Genomic DNA, 16,532 nt, shown 5'->3' with positions numbered 1-16,532 from the left:
GGTTTAATTAACGACTGGCAGGTAGTTATATGTGTTGTATGTTTGGGGTATGTACTAGAGTCGGCTATGACTCATTGCCATGGATGTGGAGAGGGAGACCGCCAAATCAATATTTATTATCTCCGACAGCTGAAAGGTATAAATACCGGATAAAAAGAAAATCAATGCAGATTTTTTAGTGGTTATTGTGTAACAGTGTACTTGTATGTAAGTTTAGTCTGTAGCCGTAATTCGGAGATTTGTAGATTATTTATAGGGCAGGTAAAATGTACGGATAGAATGGAAGATTTTCTCTCGTCCAAACCCATCTGTCCTCTTCCTGATTGAGACCCTAAATTGTCCTCTTGATAGTCACAAGTATTGTAGCAGTTGATTCATAGAAACCCCTCTAATCTGACCATTGCCTATATTAGACAGGTTAGAAACCCCTCTAATCTGACCATCAGCTAAATTAGACAGGTTAGAAACCCCTCTAATCTGACCATTGCCTATATTAGACAGGTTAGAAACCCCTCTAATCTGACCATTGCCTATATTAGACAGGTTAGAAACCCCTCTAATCTGACCATTGCCTATATTAGACAGGTTAGAAACCCCTCTAATCTGACCATTGCCTATATTAGACAGTTTAGAAACCCCTCTAATCTGACCATCAGCTAAATTAGACAGGTTATCACAATATTATTATTTTGTTCTTCTGATATATGAATTTTTTTTTTCACTATATAGCTCTCCTGGTCCACTGCCAAAATTAGACAGGTTAGAAACCCCTCTAATCTGACCATTGCCTATATTAGACAGGTTAGAAACCCCTCTAATCTGACCATCAGCTAAATTAGACAGGTTATCACAATATTATTATTTTGTTCTTCTGATATATGAATTTTTTTTTTCACTATATAGCTCTCCTGGTCCACTGCCAAAATTAGACAGGTTAGAAACCCCTCTAATCAGACCATCAGCTAAATTAGACAGGTTATGACAATGTCATTATTTTGTTCTTCTGGTATAAGAAATAGGATTTTAAATGCACATACTTCAAGGATATGTTGCTTTCACTCTATTTTTTTGGTGGATACCAAATCTACCACAAAGTTTTTCAGTTTGTATTGTTTAAAAATATCTGAACCCATATGACCTTCACAGATGGAAAATTTTGTATGTATTGTAGTGATGAATAAGTTTGATGATTCAGAGTTATGTCTGATTATTATTCCAAGAGAATTGACAGGTCGGAAAATATTCAATCAAATTGAAGTTTTAAATTAAGTTTTAAATTACAAATTTGATCAATTCACTATGGTATATATATATATATATATATATAAAGTATGTATACACAGATTCTCACACCAATGGTATAGATGTACACTAAACTTGTTAAATTACACTTAAAATGCTGGTAAGTGAATGTATAAGCAATTTGATTTTGCATGACCTTGACAGAATGTATTTCTTGCCAAAACTCTGATCTGTCGTTCTACAGGGCATCAGACTGCTTAAATTCAGTGTAAGTATCTTTCAAGACATATTTTGAAACATGTGTGGTGTAACTCCAGCAGTAAACCAATTTCACATTGCAAAGAAAAGATAACTCTCAAAAATTTCTGCATTGTATTTTAAAGAGTTATGGCCCTTGTTCAAATGGATAGAGATCCTCCTTCATATTAATCAATCTTAAATTATGCAGTTCCAAGTGGATTTGAAATTATTACTGTTAAAAAAATCAGTTTACAATATTGATCTTCTAATGCTGAATTGAAATAGGCAGGATAGAGGACAGATAAGTCGTTGGTAGGTAGTATCAGGATAGAGGACAGATAAGTCGTTGCTAGGTAGTATCACGATAGAGGACAGATAAGTCGTTGGTAGGTAGTATCAGGATAGAGGACAGATAAGTCGTTGGTAGGTAGTATCAGGATAGAGGACAGATATGTCGTTGGTAGGTAGTATCAGGATAGAGGACAGATAAGTCGTTGGTAGGTAGTATCAGGATAGAGGACAGATAAGTCGTTGGTAGGTAGTATCAGGATAGAGGACAGATAAGTCGTTGGTAGGTAGTATCAGGATAGAGGACAGATAAGTCGTTGGTAGGTAGTATCAGGATAGAGGACAGATAAGTCGTTGGTAGGTAGTATCAGGATAGAGGACAGATAAGTCGTTGGTAGGTAGTATCAGGATAGAGGACAGATAAGTCGTTGGTAGGTAGTATCAGGATAGAGGACAAATAAGTCGTTGGTAGGTAGTATTAGGATAGAGGACAGATAAGTCGTTGCTAGGTAGTATTAGGATAGAGGACAGATAAGTCGTAGGTAGGTAGTATCAGGTTAGAGGACAGATAAGTCGTTGGTAGGTAGTATCAGGATAGAGGACAGATAAGTCGTTGCTAGGTAGTATCAGGATAGAGGACAGATAAGTCGTTGGTAGGTAGTATCAGGATAGAGGACAGATAAGTCGTTGGTAGGTAGTATCAGGATAGAGGACAGATAAGTCGTTGCTAGGTAGTATCAGGATAGAGGACAGATAAGTCGTTGCTAGGTAGTATCAGGATACAGGACAGATAAGTCGTTGCTAGGTAGTATTTGTAACCATGTCAACAAGACATCTTTTTTTTATAACAATTTGGCAAAGTTTTTGAAATCAAATGAAATATGATATAAACTTGACGTCACAGGAATTCAATTTGTAATAGATTGATGGTATTATCGCAACCAGTGAAAAATAAAACTGTGCAAACAAGTCGATTACACCTACACAAAAATGTTGAGAGGTTCAATTAACATAAATATGAATTAAATTTTCAATCTGTTCATGTCTGTACCTTCTTGCCAAATATAAACGTCTATCACACAATTATTGATTTTACTTTAATGTTATTTTTTCTGTGAAAAGTATACTAAGGAATTTATATAACCCTACCCAACATTTGAACTGATAAATATGCATGTGTTGTATGATATGGCAGTTTTCATACAGATTAAATACTTTTATCTCGTATGTAGTTGTGAGTTGGATATTGATTTGTAATTGTAAACTTGAAGTAGGTATTATGTCACCCTGTCCTAGCATGATGCCATTTATAACTTTAAGGTGTTTTATCCAGGAAATTGATCATGACTCATCCTTAAATTTAGACCGGCTCTTCTGAAAGTTTGACAGGAAGGGGTCACTACCTTGTCTACATCCTGAATTGTCACATAGTACTTATAAACAAGGAAAGGAGAAGGAATGTACTCAGTATAGATAAGATATAGAGGAACAAACTTGTAAAACAAGGCGGAGAAATTAGTAGATTTCTTATACCTATGTCAGCTTATGTTTCTTAGGAAGCTAAAGAATGGGCTGGTCTGTGCTATCATGGTTTTGGATATTTTATCCTAATTGTCCTGGATGGCATGCCACAGACCTCTTGTATCTTGTTTAGTGAGGTAGGCACTAACTACTACAAGGAGACCCTGCCTCAAGGTGACACTAGCTGTTCTCAGGGCAATAATCACAACAAACAGACTATATTTACGGAGGTTTCGGAGTGTTAGTTTTATAATGATGGATAAAATGCTGAAAAAAATATTTTAATTCTTTATGTCAATCTTTTTTATGAATACTTGCAAATGAAAGAATATTATTAGAGAAAGAATAACAAAGAAAAAAATGAAAAACTGAGATGGAGTAGTAGCAGATTAGAAAAAAAAAGTTTTTTTAGGAGAATGAAGATTTCCAAAAACAGTGAAGAATTAAGTAAGAAGTTTGTGATTTTTGAAAAATAGAAATCTGAACAGGGAAGTTTCTGATATTTTAAACCTCAAAAACCTTTGAAATCTTTGGAAAATGTCTACCCAGTTGGTAATGATGTTACACCTACTTTACAGGAAAGAAACGAAACTCTGTGACATGATAAAATCTATCAGTACTAATAAATTGGTAGAAATGTTTTGCAGACATGATGGATAGGTTTGTCAGTTAATAAGAAGCTGGCTATTGATCTAAGTCCATACACTTCATTCCAAGTCTGAAACACTGAATTGGTGTTTTGTATACTGTTGATGTGCTTATGTAAAATATTGAGATCAGATCAATCGTACTGCTTGGTTTACATAATCAGTCTAACAGGTATATTACATGTATTCTTCGATTCGCTAGGAGACCTGATTTGATATTCATTTTTTTTTTTTTTTTTTGGTGAAAGTCGACATTGATGACTGTGATGGTTTAGAGTTACTAACCATAGATTCTAACGAGGATGGCTCACCTGGCCAGGTGAAAAGTGTCCACAAATAGCTGAGCTCAGACTAATCAGCTTTATAAATCATTATTTCATATTTTCAAATGCAATTTTGGAAAATTATTTTAAATTTTCTGTCTTCTTATATGTTTCCAATCTTTCGGTCATATTTTTTAATCTCAATTTTAGTTTAAAATTCCAATTTTGTCATTAAATACTTAAGACAGGAATAATATATCAGATTTTCATTTAGCCAGTCAGGCTTAAAAAAAAAACCAGTGTACCCTAGTCGTGGAGTTATGTCAGCAGAAGTCTGGTTACCAAGGTAATATATGCTATGATAATGTTTCTCTAAAAGAATGAGCAATTTGTTTTCTGGATGCGTTCCTAGTTAATGACCCCCGTTACCATCGCCAATGTTATTGATTTTGGTCCCATGTCTTTGTAGAAAGCATTTAGATCTTGCCTGTAATAAAACTTCACTAGCAAGAATTTACATGTAATTGGTCCATTATGACTATGGTTCTGGGTGTCAAGTTACCTGAAAATTTGTATGTTGCAAGGCACAATTGGTTATGAAGAATTGATTCTGAAAACAGCCATTTTTCTGTAAGAATTGAAAAATCAAGGAAAAACTGGATACCAGCTTGGAAACAATGATAAATATGTAACTATGGAAAAGTAAAGAAGAAGAAAAAAAAAATGAATTAAAAACAAACACCAAGAAATAAACAAAAAAAATCAGTCAAAACTAGGCTAAAAGAATAAAACATCAAGTTTGCGGTTCATAACAAGATTTATGTTGAGGAAACAAAATAGATCAACAAAAAGTAAGTAAAATAAATCAAACTTTAAGTTTGCTGTTCATTACAAGATTTATTTATAGCATGCATTTATGTTTCGGTTAAGCCTGTGGTCAGTTAAACAAAGCCTCATCACACAATCTCCTTCAACAAAAGGCGGACAGCTGGTGAAGTTGGACAGCTGGTGAAGTGGTGTAGTGCTGCTGGTCAGCCACTGACCTCAAGGGTCACCACAGGAATGGATCTATTGGTTAATCCTGGTGTGACAGTGTCCCTTCATCACCTTGAGGTGTGACCGTCACCTAAATCAGTCAATAATTACACAAGTTTACAGTTAGTTACAATCCCTAGCCCTCCTCATGGCCCAATTAGTTATGATCCCTAGGGGCAGTTCCATGTATCAATCTACAAATGGTGGTCAATAATAACATTCTGTGTTCAATATATTCAGTAGTTATAAAAACAATGCTAGGCCTGAATGTATAGATGCATAGTTAAGTTGATGATGATTATAATTAATATCAGCGGTAGCTTAGAAATCATTGACAGAGGAAGGAACTAATTTGTTGGAGGCTGAATGTATTGCCAATGTTGAACTTAACAAGGAAGAAAATTATATCACATTTTGTCACAAGCAAACTATGCATGTTGCATTGCATCTGGGATTTTCAGGTAAATATTGTTTATATTCAGTTAGATAGGCTTGCGTGTTCCCATCTGACAAGTATTTGTAATCGGCATCAATTTTTTAAAACATTTTGGAGGAGGGGAAAACATTTCGTTAATTAATTAAATTTCTTAACTAATATAGTCATCATGCTGTTTCTTTAACCAGACCTTTAAAAGAATCAGTTATCAAAACATCTTGAATAACATCTGTTCAGTAACATCAGGGCAGAAGGGATCAATATTAACATAGAAATGGAATTAAATTTCCTTCGGAATATACATTGATGTATCCCAAATTTTAAATACTTGATTACTGAGATTAAATTTCAAAAATTTAGAAATGCTGAAATGTCAATAAAAGTGACTACCCTTGTGGAAGTTTTATGCCAGCCATATGGTCATTTGTAAACATTTATTGGGAGTAAAGTAAATATTTCAAAACTATTTTTCTGTAAATATTTTGGGTAGTGGGTGCGAGTGCTAGTGGCATATTTACTTGTATAATGGAGATTACTATTAAGTGGACAAGTCTGGCTATTGGCCGTCTCCAGGAGGAAACAAGAAGCACTTTGTTTAGTGTGTCAACAGAGAAAAACGTGACCGTCAAATACATACACCAAATGGCATAATGAAGTAGTTGTAGGTATTTGTAGTATCAGGCCTTAGCGGTCTTGTAAACTCTTGTTTTGAAATTTCACAAAATTCTTTTTGAATTTCGGTATATATATCAGTGGAAGATATTTGATGAATGTCTACCGGTACATGATATGATATTTAGAAAGATTTTTATCTGGGTTTAATATTGAATGTTTAAGGAGTTTACTCCATTACTCAGGACCCATATCAATGTCCTGATACAGAAAGTCAACATTGACAATCTGGTGGTGAAACACAACATAAAAAAAACAACACTGGCTGTCACCATATGTCAAGCTGCTAACATACCACAAATATTTTCCAATTCCTGTCTGGGTGCTGCTCAGCCTGCTTTGACCCCTATTAGGGGTTAGTGAAATAGACTAGGACGAACCCTTTAATAATACACGTTACGGTAGCCAGGGTCTAGTCATAGGGCTGTCGTCAGAGCAGGTCAGGTGAGGTAGCCAGGAAGGTGTGCTAACATTTCTCTGCGTAACACACTCTTTATTAGAAGGTATCCTGTTGAATTATTTCAAGTGACATGCCGAGTTGTAGACTTACGTGTGGAATTTGAATGAGAAATTTATGAAGCATGCCACTGTACATAAGTGTCATAGTGGAAAGACGAGAATGGCTTAAAAAAGGAAGATACAGTATGTTGAAGGACCGGTGTACCTGTGTTATGAATGGCTACAGTTATATATAAAAGGGACGATTTATAATATAAGCATAAAGTAATTTATATCAATTTCATAAAGGACGTAATGTAAGACGAACCAGTTGTGTATGTGTACTATCAGCGACAGTTTTCATAATTTGAAAAGGGAAGATTTATAATGGAAGTGGACCTGTTTGTGAAGGAGCTACCACGAATATAATAGTTTAAAAAATGGAGATTTAGAAATTGTATGTAAATGTGAGCAGGCGTCACAGTGCTATGCAGGCCGGCTCCCGCATTCATAAGACAACTTGTCATACCAGGATGTTTAAGTGAACAGAATATTCAAGCAGATATTCAGACAGAGCATTGGAAAATTTTATTAGACATTAAGCTTGTGTTATGGCTGCGTCATACTTTGAGCAGATGATAGTCAGTGAATCTCAGGACGGAGGCCTCGACAAATAAAACCATAGAACTAACACGGCCAGTAATCAGTGGATGGAATTTAAAAGATATCTAATTTTATACTTCATTGTGAAACAGAAAGGAAGTGGATTTCAGGATAGATTGTCGGTTATAATTTCCTTCGCAGGAACGAGATGACATTCCAATTTATTTATCAAAGGAATTTACGTAAAGAATATACTTAAAAGGATGTTAAAGTTACGCGTGAATTTTATTGGGAAATATCAACAATTTCTTTTCTGAAGCAGACATCAAAATTCATTGACTGAGAAATATAAAATGTCTACATCTATATATGCTGTGTCTGATGCCGACAGTAAAATGGGAGAAAAAAAAGTGACTGAATGTTTATAATGGTGCAGGACTAGCACATTTCTATATATTGATCTGTATGAGATTACGGTTATTGTGACAAAGGACCGTGTTAGGATTAGTTTGATTGGTCAGACATTGTTACATAAACAGCCTAGTGTTGACAATCTTGAAATATTTCACAAAGGAGTATTATAAATTTTCAGTTTGGTAGAAGTTTTTGCTGTGTCGACTTATTAGTTATTTACCTGTGCAGGTAAAATGGATTTCGTGAAGTGTTATCCGAAATACTGAAAGATACTGACGCACTGTTGTAGATTCAAATCGAGTTTCAAGTGACCAATCGTTGATACAAAATTTATTTCACTTTCTGGTGTGGAGATATTTGGAATGAAATTTTATAAAGAAAATTATTTCCATTTATAGAAATCGGAATTAACCTATCAGAAGGACGTTGGAATACAGTATTATCAGCAGTTTGTTTTTCTGTGTGTAATTTCGACACTGATAGTTCCTGTGTAGGGATGTTAAATGTGATCGTAAACTTACACACACTCGCCCACAAAGTGTGCATGCAGGTATAAAATAGGCGAACAAAAAACGGCACAATTACGGTTTGAAGTCTAGTGATCATCTAAATTAAAATTCCCTGATCTGATATCTTACCTGTGTCGGAGCACTGACGGGTGCTGTATACACCTTTCTAATAGACAGATAAAAACAACCTCAAGGTTTGTATAAAAGGGGATGTTATGCTGTGGATGTTCTAGTATTGTGTGGTGTTTTGTGATGTTACCAAACTCCTCCCAATTCCATCTCTGATGTGTGGATTCCCACGTACGCATAGTTTTGTTACAGTATGTCCACGTTTGAATGCAGATTATGTCACTGTGGATAGGGATAGTCAGAAAAATTTAAAGGTAAAGTGATTTCGATTTTTACTACCAGTATATAGGTGGTGCTGGTAGTCGGAACACTGAATTGGATATTACTATGGTATGTATGGCCACAAATATTACCATTCCTAGTCACAAGAGTAAACTTAAGTCCTCTGGTGAACGACTCCACCGCAGACACAGCATTTCATCTGGTTCAGCTAAAAAATCAGGAATAGATTCAAAAACTTCTCAGGAACCTGAACTGCATTCAGGCCATGCTAAAACCTCCCCTGTCACCAATTCTGTAAAATCCTGTCAGAAATTATCGCCTCAGGAATTGAATGAACTTTGGTGAAGACAGGCAGCCTGTTGATACTGTATGGTTGCCTGACGGACATGTTGAATCTGGTGGTCACCGATCTTTGGCCGACCGTATCAAAGACATAGTGTTGGATAAAACTGACCAGGTCTATAATGACCCCTTGCAACAAAGATTGAAAGTAGAACGTGAAAATGGAGAGAGATCGGGAGCCCGACACCGGCATGGATTACCTCCAAGACGTAAAGGATACCCCAAATTAGGGAGATCCTCGCGGTCTAAAAGTGCTGGGAGTGAATCGCATGCCAGACTGGGTACGTTTTTTAACAAATCAACAACCAACTTTACAGACGCGGAAAAACTTTATCATAAGTTACACGGACTATCAAAAGTCGCTAAGCTGGGTAGTATATCACCAAAGTCTAGTGGATTATCAGTCACCCCAAATCAAATAGATGACTCCTTGGATACTAACACAAAGTCACGGAATCCCTCGGAGAATCTCCGACCTGACATGGTGGTCAATGTACAGGGCTCAGAGTCCAACAAGGATGGCGGGGAGTCTGGGGCAGATGCAGGTCCACACCAGTCACCCCACCTGGTGGTACGGCAATGTAGGATAGGATCATCAATGGCATTTGGTTTAGTCCAGGTCAACCAGAATGTAAGTTACACTAATCAACATAATTTTTTTTTTTTGGGGGGGGGGGGGTTCTTAATAATCAATTAGAAATATATCTAAGTAATTTGTAAGACTGTTCTAATCAAAGGGGAAAAATCAAAGAAAATGTCTCCATTATGTCATTTTGGAATCTTTTTAACACTTTTCATGGCCAGTTGGCTAATTTGGCATATTAAATTGAAAAAGGTTGGGTTAGTAGACAATAGGGTACAGTTTAATCGCCTCTGAGTCTAGGATATTCCCAATCACAAGACTGGAGACAGTTTGTGAGGGGGATGTGTGATAGTGTGTAAAACTGCTAGCTACTTCTGTGATAAACATTGGTTCTGCATTCCAAGATGTTGATAAGGCCACACTCCTATCAGGTCCCGCCACAAGTTCACATTTAACCTTCCACCTCTAAACATTACTGATGACCTAAGGAATGAGTGCTGAACTGATGTTGACCTCTACCCTCTTATAAGAATTAAACAGCCCAGGACTGTTTTATTTCATGGGGAAATTTTCTATGTGTTGTTTCTGTGTATTGTCTAAACCAATTATTTGTACTAAAATATACAAGGAACCCTGACCTCCATGGGTATATAGTGACCTCTGACCTTTTCTAGTAAATTTTTCTTTGTGTTCTTGGCAAAGTTGTCTCCCTTGAAATTTAATCAGCTCATTATTAAGGATCACCTAAAATGATAAATTATTATCATATTTCTACTTATATAGATACATGGTTACAGGACTTTTCAGTGTAAAGTGGATATCTAACAATTAAATCGGGCAGTATTTCTAAGGAGGAAATCAGTTTGGACTGTCATGTCACTTAAAGTTGTCACTGTTTAATTCAAGAATATATGTATGTAAAGTCTGTAATGAAATATTTGCTGAATGAGAAAAGTTTTCTTTAATCAATGTAACTTATTGACATTTTTTTTATTTAATTGCTGCAATTTTACATTAAAATTTTTTAAAATCAGATTGTTATTAAAACTACTCCCTACCTGAAGAGTTCTGCGAGTAGAATTTAACATTGACGTGACTTTGACATTCCAATATATTGAATTTAAATATGATTACTTATACTAAATGCTTAATTAATTCTGTGAATATGACTTACAATTTATAATTAATTTGCATCCCATTCTTCATGGATGTGTTTGTAATTTAAATTACATTAAACATGTTTTAGCTGAGGTGAATTTTTCTTTGATGATGAGTTCACTGAACAGTGAAGATGGTTTGATATTAATTTGTAATTATCTTCCTCTTAAATTCAGTTAATTTTCAGTACATAAGTTGTTTAGGCTTTAAATATCTTCAGTTGTCACGACTAAGAAATTTAACCTAGTTATTCAATTAAATCCCAGTTTCTCAATATGCAATTATTTTAATGGTCATATTGTTAAATATTTCTTAAAATTTCATGCAATATATTTGTACTCTTGTGGTCCTCATATAGTAAGTGTCATTTAGGAAATCTTGTGATGATATTTTAGACATTTCAATGTGAAGCCTAATATAAACTCAGAGAGATTTTTAAACATGAACTGGTGACAGCTATACCTTCTGTCGGCCCCGACTGTACGATCTACTCCGTCAAGCATTCACAAAAATACACAAAGAAGACAGGTATGAAAGGCAGATGAATTAAAAGTCTCCGATTCAGCGAAGATGTCTTTGAATTTTTTCTATATTATGAATAAAAACTTCTTCAGAAATACAAAGCTTATAATGTATAGGAGGAAAAAACTGAAATTTGGTTTTGAAATTCTTGTTTTTCTATGTATGCACTCCCAGTTTTCTATTAAACCATGATCCCTGACCTTGCACATTCTCTAGTTTTGATATCATTGACCTCTAGCCCGGCACGTTTTGGGTTGAAGAGATTTACCTGAGCACGATAACAGGTATATATTAGAGGCAAGATCACAGTACCTTGGTGATGATAAACATGAACATTTTTAATGAATGATTCATTCGTAAAATACAAGACGAGGATCGAGGAAGATATGACACAATAGTACAAGTGTCTGAATTCATTTACCTGTATAGTGAAGAAAGGGGGCACATAAAAGAAGGAAATTATTGTGGCCAGGGAGGTACACAACAGGAGAGAAAGGATTATGATTTCACTTAGAAAATAAAAAATGTTTCTGGCCCAAATAATAAAAAAAAAGGTTTACTTTTAGTTAGAATTTTTTTTTTTTTTAAATATTTTCTTCAACAGCAAAACAATTTCTTATAAGAATTTAATTAGTAATTTTGAATTTGAATTTATTGGTCTTCAAGCGACCTAAACCTGATAGTACGGGTATAATCTGTAACAACCAACTAACTAGTGAAAGGCTTAAAGCTAGGCAATATAAAAGATTTGAAATTGTCTTTTATACCTGTATAAATATATTTGCTTAATAATCTACTTTTGTGACAATAATGTACCTGTATATGTCCAGTTATCTACCTTTACATTGCTATCAGGAAATGTTTGTAAGTGAGGTATAGCCATTGGACATTGAACTCTAGCTAACAAACAGGAAGATGACACGTATATGGAGACTGTTGGTGTGCTGTATCTCTATGTGTACCCAGGTCGACCCGACCCGACCCGACCCGACCCGACCCGACCCAGAGTGGTATATTTAGATATGATAGTCCTACACCACACTGAAAATTACCTGGACCAGGAGTAGTAAATTCAGACAGACTCCTATAACAGGTCGAAAATATGTGATTACAATGAAGCAGTGGATTTGGGTTTTGTTAGTTGAGCTGAATTTCACAATCCTTAAGGTTGGTAAAATTTTGAGGAATTTTCATCACGATATTTTGGTAGAAAATATTAAAATTTAGTCTCTCATCCATCTCTATCTATTGGAGACCATGGTTTCTAAATCATTTTTGCGTTATGTTTATCTTTTACTTCGGGGGATCATCCATTCCATTATGGGGGTTGAAGGTCAAAGGTCAAGGTCAGGGTCAGTCCCAGCCCCAGCCTGCAGGGACATTTTCACATTCAGACCGCGACCTGATAGACAATGTCTAGCTTGTCTGATATTATTTCAATCAGATGGTAGAGGGTCAAAGGTCAAGGTTAATTATAAGTGACCAATTGTGCAAAATGAATCCAAAATCCAACATATTTTATATTACTAAGACTTGAATAGGCCTTTAAATATTTATATATCATCTGTACCATTCTTACATATTCATATGCTTGTATGTGATACAAAACAGCTGTTCTGTAGGCCCCAGAATGGAACCCCACACCACACAGATACTTTTATGATTTAGATAATAATAATGAATATGAGGTATGTGCTCACAAACATTTGGGAGACTCTGACAAAGAGCAATATAACAGCAAACTAAAAACTCAAGTAGAGGCTTAACATCCTTGTGAAATTTTAATATTTTACAAACCAAAAATGAAAGCTGTAAAAATGTTAAGCTGTCAGCTTGAAGTCTTTAAGTAAAATTTTAGTCCTGAAATGGAAAAATATTAGTCTGGAAATAATCACAAGTTTAGTCTTGAAAAGGAAACCAACAAAATTTTAGTCCCGAAAAGGAAATAAAACAGAAAAAATGGGTGAATTCTAGAGCTCCGTCTCCGTTTCATGCATGCCTTCAAATGCATTTATATGTCTATATATAAAAGTGTATTTGAGTTACTTTTTTTTCCCATTTCTATAAAGTTACATTTCATTATGAGAGATAATTTCTACCATATAATTAAATGTACCTCTGATGGTTATGATAGTGTTCTCTGTATGACAAGCACGTCTCTATTTCAAATGTAAGTTGAATTAATTAGCCATTTGCCTTGGAATATAGCAGTAAGTGTTGGGAACTTTATTACCTAGTCACTGATATGGAAATTGCTCAGGATTTGCTTCACAGTTAATTTGAATATTAAGTAAGTTGTAGGCAAGGGCTGTGTCGCTGAATAATTTAGGGTTACATTGTTCCATTCTATGTATATACCATAAATAAGATCATATGAATGGAGATATTTTATAAGGAATAAAACAAAATGGGTAGAATAAGATTTAAATTGTGTAAATAGGATGTTCAAGTTTGTTAGAAAGTAAGATAGTATAAAGGGAGAAACGTAGTATGGTCAGTGTCACAGGAGATAGAACTGTGGAGGGGTTTTAAGGTTTGGGTATATATATATAGTGGTGTAATGTTCTCATTTACACCTGGATTAATATAAAGGGATTATACCATTATACATTGTATGTAGTATACCATATAGATAATATACCATTATACATTGTATGTAATATACCACATAGAGAATATACCATTATACATTGTATGTAATATACCATGTAGAGAATATACCATTATACATTGTATGTAATATACCACATAGAGAATATACCATTATACATTGTATGTAATATACCATGTAGATAATATACCATTATACATTGTATGTAGTATACCATCACACTTGACAGTTTACAAAGACAGTGGAACACAGCTAGCAGATAATGCCAAGGGCTGATACATATGGAATTAAAATGAAAAGGGTTGCTGTTGTTAAAAATTGAGAGAATCTTTTACAAGGTTGGGGATTCCCTAGATAGAGAATATTCTACAGGCTGGGGATTCCCTAGAGAGAGAATATTCTACAAGGTTGGGGATTCCCTAGATAGAGAATATTCTACAAGGTTGGAGATTCCCTGGATGTAGACTATTCTACAAGGTTGGGGATTCCCTAGATGTAGACTATTCTACAAGGTTGGGGATTCCCTAGATAGAGAATATTCTACAAGGTTGGGGATTCCCTAGATAGAGAATATTCTACAAGGTTGGGGATTCCCTAGATAGAGAATATTCTACAAGGTTGGGGATTCCCTGGATGTAGACTATTCTACAAGGTTGGGGATTCCCTAGATGTAGACTATTCTACAAGGTTGGGGATTTACTAGATGGAGAATATTCTACAAGTTTGGGGATTTTCTAGATAGAGAATATTCTACAAGGTTGGGGATTCCCTAGATAGAGAATATTCTACAAGGTTGGGGATTCCCTAGATAGAGAATATTCTACAAGGTTGGGGATTTCCTAGATAGAGAATATTCTACAAGGTTGGAGATTCCCTAGATAGAGAATATTCTACAAGGTTGGGGATTCCCTAGAAGGAGAATATCAGAGAATATTCTTCAAGGTTGGGGATTCCCTGGATGTAGACTATTCTACAAGGTTGGGGATTCCCTGGATGTAGACTATTCTACAAGGTTGGGGGATTCCCTAGATAGAGAATATTCTACAAGGTTGGAGATTCCCTAGATAGAGAATATTCTACAAGGTTGGGGATTTCCTAGATAGAGAATATTCTACAAGGTTGGAGATTCCCTAGATAGAGAATATTCTACAAGGTTGGGGATTCCCTAGATAGAGAATATTCTACAAGGTTGGGGATTCCCTAGATGGAGACTATTCTACAAGGTTGGGGATTCCCTAGATGGAGACTATTCTACAAGGTTGGGGATTCCCTAGATGGAGACTATTCTACAAGGTTGGGGATTCCCTAGATAGAGAATATTCTACAAGGTTGGGGATTCCCTAGATGGAGACTATTCTACAAGGTAGCCGATACAAACATTGCTGATATACAATTTTTACTGCAACATTAAACCAAGGTCTGACTTAATACCTGTACAGCTTACCTGTAATCAGTAACAGCTCGTTTCCTATGTACCTGTCCAAAGTTAATCTTTAAGACTTCAATTTCCTGTGTTTCATCATTTATTTTGGGATCCTTACTAATAGGATTTTATTGATTACTTAGCCAAGATGGTTATTACTGTTAAGGCAGTCATACTTGAATAGGTAAAGGGGTAAAGTCAATTATCAGGAACTGAAATTAATTACTTGATATCAATAGGTCTGTTAGGAGTGTGCAGATGTTCTCTCCATATCCTCCCTTCTCCCCCTATCTTCTCTCCATATCCTCCCTCCTTTCCATATCCTCCCCCTCTCCATCTCCTCCCCCTCTCCATGTTCTCCCTTCTATCCATATCCTCCCTACTCTCCATATTCTCCCTTCTATCCATATCCTCCCTCTCTCCATATCCTCCCTACTCTCCATATTCTCCCTCCTTTCCATATCCTCCCCCTCTCCATATCCCCCTTCTATCCATATCCTCACTCTCTCCATATCCTCCTTTCTATCCATGTTCTCCCTCCTCTCCATATCCTCCCTCCTCTCCATATCCTCCCCCTCTCCATATTCTCCCTTCCATCCATGTTCTCCCTCCTCTCCATATCCTCACTCCTCTCCATATCCTCTCTTCTATCCATGTTCTCCCTCCTCTCCATATCCTCACTCTCTCCATATCCTCCCTCCTCTCCATATCCTCACTCTCTCCATATCCTCACTCCTCTCCATATCCTCCCCCTCTCCATATTCTCCCTTCCATCCATGTTCTCCCTCCTCTCCATATCCTCCCCCTCTCCATATCCCCCTTCTATCCATATCCTCCCTCCTCTCCATATTCTCCCTTCCATCCATGTTCTCCCTCCTCTCCATATCCTCTCTTCTATCCATGTTCTCCCTCCTCTCCATATCCTCCCTTCTATCCATATCCTCCCTTTTCTCCATCTTTATCTTTCCCCATTCCTGTCCCTTTATCTTTCCCCATTCCTGTCCCTTTTTTCTCCCTTTCCCCATCCCTGTCCCCTTTTTTTCTCCCTATCCCCATTCTTGTCCCTTTTTTTTTCCCTTTCCCCATTCCTGTCCCTTTTTTCTCCCTTTCCCCATCCCTGTCCCTTTTTTTCTCCCTATCCCCATTCCTGTCCCTTTTTTTCTCCCTTTCCCCATTCCTGTCCCTTTTTTTCTCCCTTTCCCCATTCCTGTCCCTTTTTTTTCTCCCTTTCCCC

The 16,532-nt window shown here is 36.1% G+C and overlaps 1 protein-coding gene across 5 annotated transcripts in view; it reads left to right on the top strand.

Moving 5' to 3' along the window:
- LOC117344145 (tyrosine-protein phosphatase non-receptor type 4-like) overlaps window positions 1-16,532 on the top strand; it is a 67,376-nt gene that overhangs the window by 27,545 nt on the left and 23,299 nt on the right. The window contains exon 1 of one of the 5 annotated variants that reach the window (XM_033906798.1): window positions 5,656-5,697. The exons of 1 other annotated variant lie outside the window; for it this stretch is intronic. In XM_033906798.1, coding sequence (XP_033762689.1) covers window positions 5,671-5,697 — 27 coding nt within the window. In that variant the 5' untranslated portion in view covers window positions 5,656-5,670. Of the gene's footprint in view, window positions 1-5,655; window positions 5,698-8,208; window positions 9,633-12,362; window positions 12,432-16,532 lie in introns of those variants that run through there. 3 more of the 5 variants (XM_033906795.1, XM_033906794.1, XM_033906799.1) reach the window with 3 other exon arrangements.

This window comes from Pecten maximus, chromosome 15 (assembly GCF_902652985.1).
Source record: "Pecten maximus chromosome 15, xPecMax1.1, whole genome shotgun sequence".
In the NCBI taxonomy this organism is placed as follows: Eukaryota; Metazoa; Mollusca; class Bivalvia; order Pectinida; family Pectinidae; genus Pecten; species Pecten maximus.
Note: the sequence above shows the minus strand (reverse complement) of the source record. Positions and strands in the feature narration are given on the sequence as shown.